Source organism: Meles meles, chromosome 14 (genome assembly GCF_922984935.1).
Source record: "Meles meles chromosome 14, mMelMel3.1 paternal haplotype, whole genome shotgun sequence".
Lineage (NCBI taxonomy): Eukaryota > Metazoa > Chordata > Mammalia > Carnivora > Mustelidae > Meles > Meles meles.
In genome coordinates, this window is record NC_060079.1 from 28,312,043 (window position 1) to 28,331,649 (window position 19,607).

General features: G+C 46.6%; 1 protein-coding gene across 1 annotated transcript in view; it reads left to right on the plus strand.

Moving 5' to 3' along the window:
• The window catches only part of ERICH6B (glutamate rich 6B), a 44,930-nt gene that overhangs the window by 20,862 nt on the left and 4,461 nt on the right, over positions 1–19,607 (plus strand). Inside the window, exons 6-11 of the mRNA XM_046028216.1 lie at positions 1,479–1,570; positions 4,555–4,691; positions 7,060–7,121; positions 11,977–12,155; positions 19,153–19,238; positions 19,401–19,553. Coding sequence (XP_045884172.1) covers positions 1,479–1,570; positions 4,555–4,691; positions 7,060–7,121; positions 11,977–12,155; positions 19,153–19,238; positions 19,401–19,553 — 709 coding nt within the window. The remainder of the gene's footprint in view (positions 1–1,478; positions 1,571–4,554; positions 4,692–7,059; positions 7,122–11,976; positions 12,156–19,152; positions 19,239–19,400; positions 19,554–19,607) is intronic.

Below are 19,607 nucleotides of genomic sequence, written 5' to 3' on the forward strand. Positions count from 1 at the left end.
CTTTCTCCTCAGAGCTCACTGGAATTCCCATGGATTCTTGTCAGGTTTTCCTGGATGTCTTTTCCAAACTCTTCTCTGCTGTTTCCAGGGCAGGCAGTCTGGAGACACACGGAGTTCTTAGAATCTAGCTGAAAGGGCCCCAGTGCCTTGCCAGCTCGGAGGACCCCAGTGTGCACGCGAGAACTAACAGAAGGAATTGCTGGAAGGGTTCTCCCCACACAGGGTCTATCCCAGACGTGTCAGGTTTCTGTCAGAGACATACCGAAGCTGGGGTAGGGGGGGCAGGCAGATCCAGCCGAGTGGTGTTCTCTATCCCAACAGAATTTTTATTACTGAACCCAAACTGGGGACAAATGCAAAGTTCACGTGTAGAGGGATCCTGAAGAATGTCTCTTCTCCATTTCCAAAGGTGTCATGGACACACAAAATCAGACAGAATACATCTGTCCTGCACCAGCCTGGTGGATTTTCAGGGCTCTCTGGACAGGCCAGCTTGAAGGGGCTGCTGTCATCCTAAAGCTGAAATTTCCCCAGGGACCCCATTACCGCATGAGAGCCAGTCCTCGAGCTCCCGCCTCAGGAGCCGCACCTTCCCAGGAGCAGGAGATGGGGTCCAAGTTGTAATTATCAATTCCTTGATTCAATTTGCACCCCATCAACACTGGAGGCTCTAAGCCCCTCTCCTGGTCCAGAGACAGCAGGCTGTAGCTGACCTTGAGAACAAAGGCATTTACTCTCTAGAGGGCTCTTTATGAGCTCACTGGGTTGAGAATATGAGATATGCTTTAATTCACAATTATGAACCCATATGCAAGTGTAGAAATGGGCAATTTTTTACAAAACTGGCAAGAGATAGGAAAATTTCTCAGGATTTCCAAGAGAAAATCACACTCAGAATAGACCTCTTCCATAATAAAACTAAAATCCTTCCCATAGTCTGCAGGGTCCTCTGCAGGTATAAGGTGGGATTTCTCCACACTACAGATGGCCCTATACTCCATCCCATTTCCACTCCTGCTACCCTCCACACTCCCTCCTCTCCAGGAATACTCTGCCTCTTACAGTTTGTCAATTATGTCAACTACACTCCCACCCACTATCACCACTGGGACTTTGCACCTCCTAGCCCCCTGCCAGAAATATTCTTTCCCAGCTATCTGCCTCCTTGCTCATTGCTTTCCTTCATTCAGGACCCACTCAAATGTTACTTCCTCAGGTGAACCTTTGCCGTCCATCAGGAACACACACTTTCTAAAGTCAGCCACAGAAACTGACCCTTTTGTTCCTACCCACCCCCCATTAAATTTTGGGTTATTTGGTCAATTTACTTCGGGTCTTAACAATGATGCATGCATTTTTATTTAAACAGGCAAGGATAAATGCCATAACTCTGTTTCCTTTTGGTTTTGTTTTTGTCTGTTTCTTGTTGTGATTCTTTTTCCAAATGCCTTTCTTTCTGCTGTGCTTTCCAAAATCAGAAGTCTTGGATTTTGTTACTAAAGAGAACTTTTTGAATGATTTATTAAATGAGCCCGTTGACTCATTGAAAGCTGAGGGCCCAGGTGAGAAGGTAAGTCAAAAACTCAAGACCACCATCCTCCAAATGGGGCAGGGTGGCCCGAGGCCTGCCGGGAGCTGCCCCAAGAGCACAGGGATTCCTAGCTTCTTTCCATTGTTAGCACAGCCCAAGAGAGCTTTTCTTAAAACAGAAGTAAGTTTAAATGACACATATCACATCAAAGTGCATCAGAGGAAAACCAAATGGAGCATTCCACAGCCCCACTTCCAGAGCCCTGCTGATAACAGAAACACACTCCTGTGTGTTTGTCCAGATCACATCTGAAGGTGGCAAAGCACAAAACAAAGCATTTAATTTATCTAGCTATCAAGGCAAATTCGTCTTTGTAGAAACCCTCAGTAAAAATGAAGTTCAATTCCAGAAAGAGGGAGTAGATGTACTTTTCCCACTTAGCACAACCTAAAACCCTAGACATTACCTATAAAACAAACAGAAGAAGCTTCTGGAAGGTGAACAGAAGTCAGACTGGCTAGGAACCGCAAGACCCAAGGGATGACATGGCAGTGAGTTCCCTGAGTTTTCGTTCTGCTTCATCTCTCCCTGGCAATGAAGTGCTGAAAGACAGCAACTCGGAAACCCCAACAAGCACAGACAACAAAAGCCCCAAGGAGCACCTGCTATCTCTGACCAAAGAGCCAGGAATGGGGCAGCCTGGCAAGACAGACGCTAGAGACAACAGCCGCTGCCACCCAAGCGGACACCACGGCAACTAGCAGCAGATGACCCTCCCCAGATCTGTCACCTGCCGCTACCACCTGCAGAGGGGTGCAGAACCATCCCCGAGCGTCAAGGGACGTCCTTTCCCCAGCTGGAGCCCATAACCAGACAGGAGATGGGAAGTCATAATAATTTAAATAAGCCTTATGTCTACAGCATGCTACACTGTCTTTCCTGCATGAATATTTTATCTGCTGGTACAGCCTGGTGGCTCTAACTTCCTGTGTCAACTCACTTCTAAGACTTACGATGCATGTTGATGCAGACGGAAACATTAGTATGCATCCTTTCCATTACCGCTAAGAAACTTTCTCAGGATTCCCGGTATTAACTACAATCAGAAGAGTAAAATCTTGTGTCCCTGGAACTCGAAATTGAGAAGATCTATTTTTCTAAATTTACAATAGAAAAAGTAAAAAAAAGAAAAAAGAAAGAAAGAAAGAAAAAGAAAAGAAAAGGTAGATATTTGGGTTTGTTTTTTTTTTAATTAGGAAAATTTCTGGTCTCAGTTTGTATTTAGCCCTAAATTTCTTGTTGTCCACAGCTGCTTCTGTATACGTCATATTAGTAAGAATTGCTTTTCAAATACTGGAAAACCACATTAAAGGGAGAATAAACAATTTCTGGAACTCAAGTTCACCTCACTGGATTTACTAAGATAGGAAAGTAAGCTCAGGCATTTTCGAAAGGAGGACAGTTCTACTCTCCAGGCAGGGGACGCAAATTGGGGCAAACCTCTAAGATGCCACGTGTGCTAGCTAAATTGAGTGGGGTGGCAACGCCTAGATGGGACGAGAACTTCAACGAGACCCATCCAATGGGTCTGTTGCCTGCTGGACCATGGTGGGCATCATGTTTTCTCATCATATTTTCAAATTTTGAATCCGAAGGGAATGTTGAGAGATTGCTGGCCTAGGCAAACAGGGAGTCTTTCCATCCCATGGGCTGAGTTGTCAACCATTAGGAGTTTAGAGGCAGACATACTGGCACCCTGGGCCTTAACCTCACCCTGCTCTGAAGCACTGACTCCAGTGTTAAAAGATAAACTGAGGCATATAAGACATTTTTATTGAGCATATATTGATCGGAACTGTGCATCCCCTAACTGGAAGTGGTTAGGAGTGCTCCACTGGCAGGAGCTGGGGGGAATAGCGTTTATCTAGAAGAGGCAGAAGCGGAGCAAGGACGTTTTTGATTGGCCATCGCTTAAGACCTAATTGGCTGCTTGGAATTGGTTGTCCTTGGGTTTTGATTCATTCATTGAGACATCTGTAGGCTAAGATTTTGGTTTGCTCACCTAGGCCCTGCCGCATTTGAGCCACCTCCGTGGAATAGCCTGCTAATTTAATTAACACCAGCGATGGGAGAGGCCCACACAGAGGCTGGGAATTGGGCAAGCCAGACTGGAGGCACCTCAGCTTTTCCCCGAACCTAGAAAATCAGGTCAACCACAGGCTACTTTCTTATCTTTGTCCCAGCCCACACATAACTTTGGCTCTGTCTGCCTTCCGCTTCTGACAGGAGGCTGATAAGTTAATGGTCTGCTTGATCAAGTGTTGACCAACCACCATAAAGCCTCAGCCTGTAGACGAGCAGTGCATCATGAAAGCGCCCTGGTTTTCTTCGACAGCAAGCTGGATTTCCCCTCTGTCCAAAGGGATCCAGAAAAGAAACTCCAGTGAGGACCCACCTATGAGTCAGTCATGGTCATTAGCTTCACAGACTTGGGATAGAATGCTCCAATTTACAAAATCAAAAGGCAGCTGGCAACGTCATTGCTTTGGCAGACTCTCCAAATACAGACTTGTCCACTTCTATATATATATATATATAACATGCTAGATCCTACCCCGCCTTCCTGAGACTGCCATCCTTCACAGGGAAGCAACCGTTCCTGCCAGGCCTTTCCTGCAACTCAGAAAGCCTGTGACACTCTTAAATCGTGGAGGTGTTTTTGTTCTCTATACCCATCTCCACATTCAGAAAAAGGGTAGTTTTATGCTCTGGAAAGATTTCTTGGCATGCTGTTGTTGAAAAACAAACAAACCAACCTTGAGTGAATCGGGGAGTGAGGAGTGTGAGGATAATGGAAATATTCTCTAAAACAAATCTTGCCAGCCACGCTACTGTTCCCGCTGTTCGCGTTTTTCTAGGAGCATGTTGAAATTTCACATGGCACCTTTGGGAGTCGGAGAAGGGCTTCACTGGTAAGCCGTTAATTCCCCTTTTCTGGGTCTTTCATTCTGTCCCTTTTGTAGCGTCACAGCACCTCCTATCAGGCAGTGTTTAGGACCATGCTCAAAGAAATGGCGGCTCGCAAAGAACAGGAAGAGGATATTGACGTCCCCCTGACCGGACTTCTGGAGAGTGAAACCAGAAGGAAACTGGGAATTCTGTAAGTGACAGGAGGGATCAAGCTATGGGTCAGTGGGTTCAGGCAGGCTGGCAGTAGCAGCAGGAAAAGTCTAAATTGGGCCAGCATAGAGAAGAGAGCAGGGCCAGGCGGGTCCCGAGTCAAAGAGCAGGCGCAAGAGCAAGGGCAAGTTCAGCAGGCAGGGGAACAGAATGATCTGGCTGCCAAAAGCCAAGAACAAGGAAATTTACAAGTGTGGGAGGTTCAGAATAGTATCAAAGGCTGGCAGTGACAGGGGATGGAAATCCGGGCTAAGAAAGGTCTTGGAGGGACCATGAGTTTATACAGAAGTCTAGGGAGCAAGGCTCAGAGACCTGGCCTTGTAAGAGAAGGGGCAATGGGGGATCAAGATCCTAGGCATCTGCATCATAGGTTATCCAATGCTCTTCCATGCTCCCTGGAGTGGGAAAAGCCATGAGCTGCACCAACGTGGGAGTCATGGCCAGAATCTCCAACTGGAGTGGGGAAAAATAAGGTTATTCCACATTTCCTGGCACCAAGTCTTCCTAGTTTTCATGGTCCCAGGTCACAAAATGCTCCCATACTCTGTACTTCCAGTCTGTGATGCGTGGAAACCTGAATTTTCATTTATTCAACTACCAGAAACCTTAGCAAGCAACAAGAGTGTTCAGGCCTCCTGTACATCTATTGCAGACTCTGGCAATGGTACCAAGGAACAGATTGTAGGGACACAGGGCGCCCCACATAACCTCCTTGAGGAGTTGAAGCTTTCACAAAGACCAAGACTTCCGCTTTGGGTTCAGTAGACTCCTGGAGCCAGAGACCCCCGAGGCTTCTCTAGGAAGCAAAACACAAGGACCATCCAAGCTTTCAGATCCTTACACAGCTACAAAAACAAATGCAAAGTAACCTCCATGTAAGTTATCTTGCCTCCTATGTGACATTTCCCCAACCTCTTCCATCCTATTGAAGTCCATAACCAAGGTTCATTCTAATCTTACTGCACTCAACACGTATTTCCTGAGCACCTACTACGTGCTGATCTACTGGGTGCTGATCGATAGAGCAGTGTGTATCTCAGTGTCTCTGCTGTTGAGGAGCTAGCTGGCAAGAATTCCACCAGCTTGGAAAGGTGGGCGAGGAGCCAAGGGAGCAACATCTCCCGGAGGGCCTTGGGTGCCTCTGGCTGGGTCCCCTCACTGGAGTTGACTCTTGCATACCTTTGGCCTCCTGCTCTCAGCCTGTAGGTCAGCCTTCACCCCACCCCCAGTTCCGTCCTTATTCTTTCACAGAGGATGGCGGGCTAGGTAACTGCTTTAATTCCACTCAAAGTGCTCATAGATAAAACAAAGAATGTTCGATACAAGTGGGCCATGAAGAGCTTGTTCTCAAGTTCCACCATTGCTTCCAAAGTACAGACAGGAAACCTGCTCCCTGCCAGGGAAAACAGCTCAGCCCTTCCCAGCAAAAGGCATTTGCTTCCTGGAGTTACTTGGGGTTAAATTATTTCTCTCCCCTCGAGGAATCCATACTGAGAACTTAAAATCTGTCCTGTCAAAGGTCTTCTTCTTTCTCAAATCCAGTTAAGCCTGGGAAGCTCACTCCTTCCAACACATTCCCTTTCAAAGGCGCTGTGATCTGAGAACCAGGAAGCATCCTGGAGACTACCCTTATTTAGAAGTTAAAACAGCCCCAGCCATTGTAGTCCCAAGATGACTTGCTCTGTATATGTACATGCGAGGGGGGTAAGGGCTTGATCACTCTGAAGAGCTGTACTTCAGTGTGGCTTTCATGAAAAGTCATTTTGAATACGATCATCGGAAATGTTTCCACTCCATGTAAAGGGGTCTCCAGTGACTGTGCAGGGCTGTTCCTCCCAGCTATTTGCAAATGTAACCTTCCCTGGGATATGCACAAGCCATTGAAAGATCAGACTACACGAGCTTAACTCATAGAGCCAGCATTGCATTTGGACTTCCCAGCCCTGTCCCAGCTCCTGAGGACCCTTGTTAAATTCCCTTTGAATGGTTTGGGGGTCAGCTTAGAGTCCAGGGGCAAGCACTGAGTCTATACCATGTGCTGTCCCTTTATTCCTGAGTCCCGGCTGGAAAAAAAACAGAGTCTGAAAGCAGAGCCATGGGCCCGATTTTTCAACGATGAGAAACACCCGGCAGCCTCTAGTACTGTCTACAATTCATAGCATGACATGTACAACACATGAGTTTAGTCCCAGCTTTTTTTTTTTTTTAAGATTTTATTTATTCATTTGACAGACAGAGATCACAAGTAGGCAGAGAGGCAGGCAGAGAGAGAGGAAGCGAAGCAGGCTCCCTGTTGAGCAGAGAGCCCTATAGTCCCAGCTTTTAAAGATAATTCACATTCCTTTCAGGTTGAAGAAAAATTTTGAAAAATACAAAACAACGATCCTCTGGATTATGAAGAAACGTGAAAGTAAGGACCACTCTCCCATTTTCCATCCTGTGATCAGCTCTCCTGTGGGCATCTAGCTGCCTCTCACCTTCTGCCATGTATCCTAAAGGAGGCAGAAATGCTCCTTGCCTAGCTTGAGCACCTACTGGGTTTGCAAGGTTCTAGCTGCCAGGGATAAAATATCAGGCAAGATGGACACAGTCTGGGGCCAGCTTATCCTTTTTGGGGTGGGTTGGGGGCATGGATGAGGATAGATAAGAAAGCAGGGGCATTCACTTATGCAAGGGTTAAGTACTAGAGTGGGAAGAAGAGCCTATGCAGCCCCATAGGAAAGGATTTAAGCTAGGTTTGAGGGGCTACCTAGATCAGATACTGAATGCATCTACGTCCAGCTGTTAAGATTTGCCAATCACGGAGGCTGTCAATGTCTTTAAGTCTCATTGTGGAAACTTGGGCCAAGAGCCTAAGCTGTGAGCCTGCTTCATTCAGAAACTCAAAGCCACCACTTACCTTTCAGATGACTAGATACAACTAAAGTAGAAATGGCAAGAATACCCATGGCAGACATAGCTAACCAGTCCTAACCAGTTTCTCACTGGGCCTCAGATTCCTTCCCAAGACTGTGTTCCCGTCCCCCACACCGATTTATGCCCCTGACCTCACTCTTCGGGAGTAACTGCTGTGGACTAGGTTCTCTCACATATTCCATATGATTCGAATAATATTCCTAACCACGTGAAGTAGAATAAAGCAGCTAAGGCTCAGGGAGGCGAGGAGGAGACTTAACCTGAGATCATCCAGCCATTGTGTGGGCACAAGCCACATTCTGCCCAAGACCTCTCAGGCCAAACCTTGGGCTCATCCCCTTCGCATGTTCAATGAACAACAAAAGGCCAGTGTGTCTGGAGAAGAAAAAGTGGGGGCCTTCTAAGCCTAGCTCTCATGTCCTCACTGGAGTTAGGAGGCAAGGAGAAGAATGGCTACCTTCAATTTCCATAGTAAGAAGGCCCGGCCTTTCACCAAGACTCACACAGCGGGGTGCCCCCAAAACAAGGAGGGGGGTTCAGATGCTCAGCTGCCAAAACACAACAAAAATCTCTTCCACTTCCAACGTTATACTTGTCTACTGCTCATAGTTCTGTTCCCTCTGGACTGTAGACAACGGTGTCTTTCATCCCTTGGCACCTTCAAGCAAAGCACACAGTAGGCACTCAGTAAGTGTTTTGTTTGATGGTGTAGGCATGCGTGATTTTGTTTGTCTGTTCCTATGTGAAATTAAGGCCTACCAGGATACCCCACTGTCACATAGCCAGGGTAAGACTGTCACATGGCCAGGGTAGGACTTCCAACTAGCAAATGAGATCTGATAATGGCCGGATTCCCATAGTGCCTCACCACCACTCCTGCCCACTACCTGCTCCTCTGGATAGCTGAAGCCTAGAAGGTTTGAGCTTTTTAGACCAAAAAAAAAAAAAAGAGTAACATTTCAAATAGATAAAAGGCAACCTCTTCACGCTCTTGTTGTAACCAATCCCAAAGAAACCTCCAGCCTCTTTGAGATACAAACTCATTTACTTAAGGTAGGCAGACCATTCCCATTCTAGGCACACAGCCCCAAGTCTCTGCACACACTGATTTCTGAGCCCAGGCTGGGTGCATGGGTGTGGGTCCTGTGATCAGTCCCTTGGGGCCCCATACTTAGAGAGGCCCTGTGCTTGGTTTAATGTCCACTGCTGTCAACTGTCTTGAAATTCTTAATAATTTTAGAACAAGGACCCCCTGCATTTTCATTTTGCATGGGGCCTCTCAACTTACGTAGCCTTTCTTGTTCAGAACCATTTCATCTGGGAAAAGAGGAGGGAGAGTACTACACAGCCTGAATCATGAACTGTCAAAATTCAAAGCTCCCTGCGTGAAGGCCACAGATCTATGGACGCTCCCCGGGCGGCCGGCGTCCAGCAGGCAATATTCACAGTAACTCCATAGGTCTCTATAGACAGCATCATCCTATTTTAAGGAAACCGAGACTTGGAAGGGTGGTCTAAAGCCTCATCCTCATCATGGCAGAGCTGGAGTAACAGCTCAGACCAGAGTGTTCATGATTTTAGCATTCTGACAGGGAAACAAAAGGAACATATAAATGTCTTTTATCTTCACCTTTTTCTGAAATGTTTTCTATTAATTTCTAATGGATACTCAGGAACCACGGCTGGGCTCACGTCGCTTTTCCCCTCTGACAAATCATTATCATTTGTAAGCAGGTACTAGAGCAGGAAGGTGCTCCTCACAGGGAGATGGGGACCTGCTTCCAAACTTCCTACACAGGTCTCCAAATGACCTTGCCCTGCCACCTCTGTTTCTGTCTCTCTGAGCTCTACTTGGTGGGCACTTTGGTTCCTCAGACATGCTATGGTTCCAGATTCTCCTCCCATCCCCAGCCACCCCTCCCCATTCTCACTGACTCTACCTCAAGAACCTTCATCTCACCTGGGAAGGAGCTCTCCCTAGTCTCCCTGACTCCCTACTTCTCCTCTCTCAGTCCTTCCTTCGCACTGTTTTCTGAATAATCTTTTTAAAACTCCTCATTGGCCCTCCATTGCCTCCAGGAAAATGCCCACCTTCCTCATATGGCTTAGAAAGCCCTCTATTCTTCCTCTCCAGACACATTGGTTTTTTTGTTCTTCATGGAATGGGCCAGGCATCCCCTGCCACAGGGCCTTTGTACTTGCTGTTCCTCTGTCTAGAGCACTCTTGGCTCCAATATCTCTGTGGCTTGCTCCCTCACTTTATTCAGGTCTCTGCTTAACTGTCACCTTCTCAGAAATCGTTTCCATGGCTACCCTTTATAAGCCACTGCGCATACACCTACACGTGTGCATACACACACATCATTTTCCACCCTTCTCACTCCGCCTGACTTTTCTTCAAAGCACTCCCAGCCATTTGGCATGTTAAGCCGTATCCACTCACTTGTTTAGCATCGACCTCCTCTACTAGATTGGAAAGCAGGGACTACAGCAATCCCCGATACCGAGGACAGTTCTGGGCCCCAGGTACACAGATCTTTACTAAATGAGTGATCAAGGGAACGCCCTGCCTGACTCCCTGGAGTCGCCGGTCACCTCTAACTGTCCCACTGTGGCCTTCCACAGCACTGTGCTTATACTGTGAATTCCCCTCACCTGTCAGAAGCTTACTTCTCTGGCTGTCTCCTCAGCCTCCAGGCCTTCTTGGGTCCCCTCCTGGGAGCTCTCCTGGTCCCTGGGGGACACCTTGGCAGGGCTCCGGGTAAAACTAGAAACTGGAGACCAAGGAGAGACTGAAGAAAGGCCTCTCCAGACTGGTCGGTGGCCGTCTCAATAAGCAAGAGAACTTAATTCTGAGGCTCATCTTGGGCAGCTAAGACACAAGTAGATGTCCACACCCTCCGGCCAGGATCTTGTGAGTTGACCTAGAGGCCTGCACTGGGTTCAGTCCCAGGTCTCAACCCCACACAGATCTCTCAAGGCGGCGTCCTTGAAAATGGCTCTGGCTGTGGGAAGGGCCGGAGGGTGGAAGGCGCATTCCAAGGATGGAGAGCAGGTGAGCAGCTTCTGATTGCCTGGTTCTAGGTCAGAGGTCAACTGGTGATCACGTGCTCCCACTGACCTCCTCCAACAGTGCTGACCCCAGTGGTGGGACAAGGAAGTTCTCTTAACTGACACCCCACCCCCCACACTCCCCCTGGCCCAGTTAGCTGTCAAGGGAAGTGGGCCGCTCTGACCCCTCTGTTCTGGCTGTTCGTGTGATGTCTGTGGACAGTCACTGGGAGTGGGGTTTTTCCTCAGCGGCCCTCCTCATTTAGTTCCAAAATTCAACGGTTATTAAAACGGACAGAAATGATGATAAAAGGAAACTTTATGCTGTGAAAAAAAGGCTGAATGCTTAAAAAAACTCAATAGGAAAATAGCTTTTTTAAAAACCACTTTAAATTAGATGTGGAAAAAACATACATTAAAGATTAAGAAATAGGGGCGCCTGGGTGGCTCAGTGGGTTAAAGCCTCTGCCTTCGGCTCAGGTCATGATCTCAGGGTCCCGGGATCGAGCCCCACATCGGGCTCTCTGCTGGGCAGGGAGCCTGCCTCCTCCTCTCTCTCTGCCTGCCTCTCTGCCTACTTGTGATCTCTCTCTGTCAAAATAGATAAAATCTTAAAAAAAAAAAAAAAAAAAGTTTGGAAATTTCTAAGCATGAAGATTTAACCAAAAAAAAAAAAAAAAAAAGATTGAGGAATAGATAGAACTTTTTAAAGTCCGTGATTCTGCATTCAGGCTATTTAGAAACGACCAAAACTGAAAATTATAGATAATAAATTATGAACGTGCTTTGAGCAAAAATGACCACAGAGCCCGTCGTCAGATCCACCCACAAAGGAAAGACCTTGCCCTCGTTTCAAAATGGCATGCTAATACACATTTAGGTTTTAAGGTAAAATAGCATGTTTAGGGTATGTGTCCTTTTTTTTTTTTTTAATGACGTCCCACTTTCGCCTATTTTTTAAATGAACAGTTTAGCAGCCAGTCCGGTTAGTGGCATGGGGCTGGCATATCACCCCCAACATCCCCAAGTCTGGCCTGGTTGGTCTTCAGCATGGTGTCTGGCAGCTAGCCCTGGGTTGGCACACGGTAGGTCTTGATAAATATATGTTGAATGAATGAATGCAGAAAATGAGAAAGCTGGAAATTCAACACCTACATTTCTCTCCAAAGGTTTATACTCTTTCTACTTACCAGGCAGCCTTCGTTACTTGGGCAGATAGGGTCAGTATCTCAAACCCTTGCCCTCTCTTTGGTGCCCTGAGAAAGATTGGGCTAAACTTTCTTTCTCTTCTCTCTCAGACTTACTCAACCCCAGAACCTCTGCAGCAGGCCCAGATATTTCTACTTTCACATTTCAATTGTGGAATCAGCCACCAGAAGTCCAGGAGTCTGTGACAGAAGTCGAAAAACCCCGTCGTGTTGCTCATCCTAAGAAGAAATTAGAAATAGATACAGAATGTGTACAGAGCAAGACTGAGGTAGGTAGGGCAGTGCCTTGGGGTTTTCGCTTTGTGTGGGGTTTTTGCTCAGATGAGACATACACCCACACCATCAGGGAGCCATCAGAACTAACATGCAATGTGAAATCAAACAAGAAAACTGTGCTCCACATAAAGAGGCACACTTGAGTGTGTGGGTTATGGGCAGATAAACTGGGGCTTTTGCTTGGGTTCATTGAGACTCCTCTCCCTTCGGGGACTGACTTAGGCAACTGAATGGGATTGGGAGGAGAATAAGGGAAATATATATTATAATACATAAATTCCATCCCATAATAAATTAAAAATCTGTATCAAAAATCAATCACATAGTAAATGGGTAAATAAACTGGTACATCCAATAGAATGTTACCCAGTGCTAAAAGGAAATGAGCTATCAAGCCATAGAAAGACATGGAGGAGACTTAACTTCATATCAATAAGTCAAGGAGGCTAATCTGAAAAGTCTACATACTGTAGGGTTCCTACTATATGACATAAGTCCTAGAGTCACTCCAACTATAAGACAAAACTGCAGAAACAATGTAAAGGAGGAATGAATAGGTTGAGCATGGAGAATTTTTAGGGCGGTAAAAATAGTCTGTATGGTAAAAATAGTCTGTATGATACAGTAATGGTGGACACATGCCATTATACATTTTCCAAACCCATAAGATATGTAACACCAAGAGGGGACCTTAATGTAACCTGTGGACTCTGGGCAATAATGATGTGCCAGTGTAGGCTCCTTGGGCGAAATGGACACTGTGGTGCAGGGTGTAGAATTTGGGGGAGGCTGTGCATGGGTGTAGGGACAGAGGATGTATGGAAATCTCTGCAGTGTCTGCTCAATTTTGCTGCCAACTACTCTAAAAAATAAAGCCTATTAAAAAAACACATGGTACCTTTAAAAAATGTTTATTATAGTATTTGGAGCTTCAGGTCTGAAGCTCAAAAAAGAGTCACTCAAGTGGGAATGAGGAAGGTGTGATGGGCTCTATGCATTCTGAACACATCGAGTAAGAACCGACTGTGCCCCAGGGCCTCATCTAGGGGCCGGAGATACAAGGGCGAGCAAAAATATCCCCTGTGCCCATGGCATTTATGTTCCAGGTGAGGAGACAGCCAACGTGTAACAAACTGTTGAGTGCCACATCAGGTATTTTTAGGAACCATGGATAAGGCAGCACGAGGGGCTCGCGAGCTGTTGGTCCGGGAGGGTGTGAGCTGCTTTCATACCCACAGGGCAGTTGGGGAAGTGCCCTTTGAGTCTAGGCACATATGAAATGAGGGCTGGAGCTAAGAGCTCAAGGACAGCTGTGGGTAAGTGAGAGAAGGATGGGGAATGAGTTGAGTTGCCCTGGTCAGGTAGAGCCTCATGGGTTATAGGAATACTTTAGATTTTATCCTAAGGATGAAATGAAGCCACGATGATCTGGAGCCAGGGAGGAACATGATCTGGTTAATGCGCTAGAAGAACGTTTCTGGCTATGTGCGGAGAATAGATTTAATGAGGCAAGAATGGAGGCGGGAAGTTCAGCTGAGAGCCGGGGCATCGATTCAGGTGAAAGATGAGGGACATCTCAACTAGGACGAGGGCAGGAGAGTGGTGGAAAGCAGTCTGATTTGGGATATTTTTTGAAGGAAGAATCAAAAAGGCTTTCTGTTACACTGAATACGTGTGAGAGAAGGAGAAGATGAAAGGACAAATCTAAGACTTCTGGCTTGGGCAGCTGAGTAAATGCTACATTACTATTTACTAAATTGGAGAACACAAGAAGCCTCATGGAACCCCACATTTGTGTAACACCATGCAAGTAATAAAGCACTTCTCCGTGTCACGTAAGCTGAGCTTTTCCCAACAATTTTATGGGATAAGTATGATATTGCCATCTCTACTAGTGAGACCCAAAAAATCTTAGAAATGACTACCACACAGACACAGAGCCTCGTTCTGAAACAGTTCCCAAAGCTAAGGGGCTTAATAACCAGATGTATGTTTCTTGCTCATGTCACATCTGATTTGAGTCTCCTGGCTCTCTGGAGTGGCTCTCCTTGAGGCTGGCTCCTGGGAATCTGGGCTCTTTCACTACGGGTCTCTGCCATCTTGGAGTCCTTTGTGTCTCACTGCATGGACAAGAAGTGAAGCCATGGTCTAGGCTTAAATCCTATCAACCAAAAGAAGTCACAGGATGCCACCGAGAAGCAAGAGAGCTGGGAAATGGATTTCTGTTGTGTGTCCAGAGGAAAATGAAAAGTGTCTGCACTAAGCAGAAAAATAACCAAACATCTTAAAGTGATGAGGCTGGCCTCACCTTGTGGCAAAATAGAAGAGAACCAGAAACCAACACTCTCAACCAAGGTATGCGTCTTTTACACTCCAGAAAGGAATGGAAAGCTCGATATCCCTTCATTTCTTGGGCCTGCATGAAGAAGGGAATTCAGTGGACCAGCCAGAAGAACGCCTGCAGTCAGAGAAATCAAGGGAAAGCCAAGGGACTCTTTCCGTTGTACCAGTCATGGAATGGTGAGGGTGTGAGAAGCCCTCAGAGGCCTTCAGCTTCCTCTCCTCCAATATATCAGTAAAACCTTATTTGGTTTCTTGCTCCAGCTGGGTTGGTGGATTCCAGGGTTCCCATAATCCCTGGCCTGGCCTGCCTCAGAGCTTTTGCTCCTGTGGTGCGTCTGTCCCCAGACCAATCTTAAATGCCCTCCCTACAGCCAAGGGAAGGTTCTCACCAAGACCTCTAAGCTGGGGTTCCCTCCTAACTCACCACACACTTCGGGCTGACCAAAAGGCCCGTGAGGAGTGGCACATTGGGTGGTTTTTTGTTTCTACAAATGGGCACTAAATTCCAGGCAGCCCTGTTTCTAAGTGTGTGCTGGCCTTCCAGCAGAGAGCAGCCTGGCTGGCCCAGGAGCCAGCAGCCACCCAGCCGGCAGGGAGAGCTCAGGGCCAGACGGACATCTTTCACAGCACAGTGCCCGGCCCCAGAGGCAGAGTCTCCACTCTAGCAGAAACGAAGGAAGGGACAGAGATATAGTCCCTCCTCTCTTAGGTAGGTAAGACTAGGTAGCTCCTAGTCTCAGACTCTGTCCCCACGCAAACAGTGATGAGGCATCGGCTTTTAAAGAAGCCACTTATACATTACATAATTCCCAGTGAGAGAAAATGTGACAAGTCCACCTCCAGGTCAGAGATTTTGCTTTGCCCATGGGGTCCTCCTCGCAGGAAAACATCATTCCATGACAACTGAATTTGACAGGCAGATAGCATCTCAAGGAAGTCGGGCTTTCAGGGGGTGCGTGAAAATAAGATCTAAAATACAAATATCCTCTCCCATGAGCAACAGCTAGAAGCTCCTTCCGGGCCATCAGGAACAAACCAACCCTGGGTGTCTTTACAAAGCACTTTTTTAGGTTAGAACAGAAAAGGGCAGTGATGTGTAGACAGAATGTGGGAAGCAGCCGGGAGCTCACTGTTTGGAGGCAGCGCATTCCACGGACGAGCCTGTAGGCAAGGGGCAGGTCGCGGGCCTCTGGCTCTCCCCTTACTGGACAGCTTTGTGTATGTCATCCGCTCTCAGCTTCAGGGTCCTCGTGCTGTGGAAATAAGTGGTCAGCACAGTGCTGGGTGTAGGGATGGGGTTAGTTTGCGGACCTTTGTCACCTCAAGTGGTTCTCACCCGGATGCCCGGATTATGGCATTCCAAGGCATGCCCGAAGCTTTTCAGAGAGCTGTAGCTTTGTCTTTGATCATCTCAGATCTGGGCATTCCGCTGTAAGCTTTCTTGAACAAAGCGGTTTCAACAGTTAAAAATAATAGCTGGAGAACCACTGACCCATTTAGAGCGATGTGGGACACTAGATGACCCGAAAAGCTTTCCTACTGCAAACATCTGGGAAATGTAGATGACACGTAAAAAGTGTCAGAAATGCAGAGCAGAGTGTGTAAGAAAGCAAGAGGCAGCGTCAACACCAGGAGAGAGAAACCGAGACACCGGAGGAGTGAGCGCGTGAGCAGGGTGTGGTGAGGCGGGGCGGTGTGCTGGGAGCTGAGGGCGAGAAGCGGGAGAACAGCTCATCCGAATAATCCAGGGGCTTGGGTGTTCGTGCGCACATGGAAACGCAAGACAAGGACATGTGTCCTTCACAAGGAAATAGCCACATGTGAAACAGCTCCAATAACTGAGGACACACTGGGCCACAAAATAAGCCTCGCAAATGCTCAAAAGCTGATATCACATAGACTAAGTCCTCTTACCCCAGTGGGGTTTTTTGTTTTGTTTTGTTTTTTAAAGATTTCACTTTTTTGACAGACACAGAGAGAGAGGGAACACAAGCAGGAGGAATGGGAGAGGGAGAAGCAGGCCTCCCACTGAGCGGGGAGCCTGATGCGGGACTCGATCCCAGGACTCTGGGATTATGACCTGAGCCAAAGGCAGATGCCTAGCAACTGAGCCACCCAGGCGCCCAGTCCAGTGAGTTTTAATTAGTCATAATAACATCACCTAAATGCACACCGTGCATTTGCAAATTTAAAAACCCACTTGCAAATAAATTGTGTGTCAAAGAAGAGATCACATTGGAAATTCAGAAATATTTAGAATGGAATGAAAGGTAAACATTTCTATTTGCATGGGAAATAGCTAAAATGGTATGTTGAGAGCAGTGCTATAACTTTTAATGCTGATATTAAGAAGGAGTATTGATTCGAATGTCCCTGATGGCTAATGATGTTGAACATTTTTTCATGTGTCTGTTAGCCATTTGTATGTCTTCTTTGGAGAAGTGTCTCTTGATATCTTCTGCCCGTTTTTTGACTTGTTTTTTGGGTGCTGAGTTTGAGAAGTTCTTTATAGATCTTGGATACCAGCCCTTTATCTGTAGTGTCATTTGCAAATATCTTCTCCCAATCTGTGGGTTGTCTCTTGTTTTGTTGACTGTTTCCTTTGCTGTGCAGAAGCTTTTTATTTTGATGAAGCCTGGTGATGGGTATTAAGGAGAGCATGTATTGCATGGAGCACTGGGTGTTCCATGCAATACGTGTTCTTGAATCGTGGAACACTACATCAAAAACTAATAATGTACTGTATGGTGACTAACAACATAATAAAAATATATGTTAAGAAGGATTGGGCGCCTGGGTGGTTCAGTGGATTAAGCCTCTGACTTCGGCTCAGGTCATGATCTCAGGGTCCTGGGATCGAGCCCCGCATTGGGCTCTCTGCTTGGCAGGAAGCCTGCTCCCCTCCCCTTCTCTGCCTGCCTCCTTGTGATCTCTCTCTCTGTCAAAGAAATAAATAAAATCTTTAAAAAAAAAAAAAAGAGTAGGAGGATCAAGAAGAAGAAAGATGAAAACCAATGAGCTTAATATTCAATTCAAGGAATTGTAAAATAATATTAAAAACTACAGAAGGTGCAAGTATATAAATGATAACATTGAGACTAAAAATTGATACAATGGGAAACAAATAGAATAAACAAACCAAAAGCAAGCTCTCTGAAAATACTAGTAAATTGGGCAAATCTTCAGGTGAGGTTTATCCAGGGAAAAAAGAGAGAGAGAGAGAAGATAGTCATGATAAAAACAATGAAGACAAAAAGTCATAACTATGGAGACAGGAGAGGGTTTTTTTTTTTTAAATACCATATGACAATAGTTTTAGAACAATAAATTTCAAAATTTACCTAAATTGAACAATGTCCTAGGGGCACCTGGATGGCTCAGTGGGTTAAAGCCTCTGCCTTCAGCTTAGGTCATGATCTCAGGATCCTGGGTTCGAGCCCCACATCGGGCTATCTGTCTGGGCGGGGAGCCTGCTTCCCCCTCTCTCTCTGCCTGCCTCTCTGCCTACTTGTGATCTCTGTGTGTGTGTGTCAAATAAATAGATAAAATCTTTTATCTTTAAAAAATTAAAAATAATAAATAGATAAATAAAATGAACAATGTCCTAGAAAAATATAATTCACTAAAACTGAATCAAGAAGAAACTTTAAAAACCCTGAATAATGCCAGTGTTATGGGTTGAACTGCATCCCCCTAAAGAGATATATTTAAGTCCTAAGCCATGGTGCCTCAGAAGAGAACCTTCTTTGGAAAATTAGTCTTTAAGGATGTGGTTAAGAGGAGATCATGCTGAAGCAAGGCGGGCCCCTAATCCAGCATGATGCCTCTAATCCAGCGTGATGGGTGTTCTTTCAAGAAGATGGCCATGTGAAGACACAGAGGCCCAGGGAGGGTGGCACATGGTAATGGAGGTAGACATTGCCGCCATGCACAGACAGGCCACAGAACGAGGATCGCAGGTCATCACCTCAACCCAGGAGAGAGGCACAGAAGAAATTCTTCCTGGAGACTCCAGAAAGAGCTAACCCTTTGGACACCTTGATTTCAGGCTTCTGGCCTCCACCTCTGTAAGAAAATAAATTTCTGTAGTTTTAAAGTGCATCCTTGGTTTATTTTGTTACAGCAGCCCTAGAAAACTAAGACAACAAATAACCAGGGCCCCTGGGTGGCTCAGTTGGTTAAGTGTCCGGACTTTGGCTCAGGTATGATCTCAGGGTCCTGGGATCAATAGGGGGTCTGCTTGTCCATCTGCTCCTCTCCCGACCTCTCCCCTTCTCTCTCTCCCTCTGTGTTCTCTCTCCCTCTCAGATAAAGTCTCTTAAAGAAAAAAGAAAGAAAAACAACCAATAACCATTAGAGAATTGAAATGACAGTAAAATCTGCACACGCACGTACAAACATACAAAGTGGTCCCTCTCTGGCTCCTGGTCCACAGATGAGTAAACCAAGGAGGCCCTGAGAGGTTTCCTACCCAGAATCCTCAGCAAGGGGGCGATAGTGATGGGTGGGGTAGTGATGGGTGGGGTGGCAACGTGGGCGCTCGGAGAGTAAACCAATCCCCAGCACTCTAGTGACAACACCAGACTCTGAATTGGGGACAATCAGCCCCTGTGCACTTTTTATAATAAGCTCATCTCTTCTTCCCAGGTGCCTCACCATGATGTAAAATTAACCCTCTACCCCAGTGAGACGGTCTTCCAAATCCTCTTTCCTGATGGATCAGGCCAGATACAGTATCCACCGAAGTTCAGGGCCACTCACATCAGCACACATGGCGCCTGAGAAGTGTGTGGGTCAGGGCTGGGGCGTGATCTTGCTGAGGCCCATGTCCTCCGCAGGGCTCTGCCTTTCCCAGGGGACCACAAGGGGCTGCATGTGCCTTAACTGTCTTGCAGCTATCCGTCAGGAAAGCTGGCTCTGCTCATCCTCAGTACAAAACAGAGAGAGTTAACATTCATCATCCTAGAAGACAGTGAAGAAAGGTGTGTCCAGGCCCTTATCAACAACTCTGGCCATGCCACCTTCTATGATGAAAACAGAGAAATCTGGTAAGTTTGGGTTGGGAGTCCCAAACAAACCTCCCCACAGAGAGGCAGTGTGGT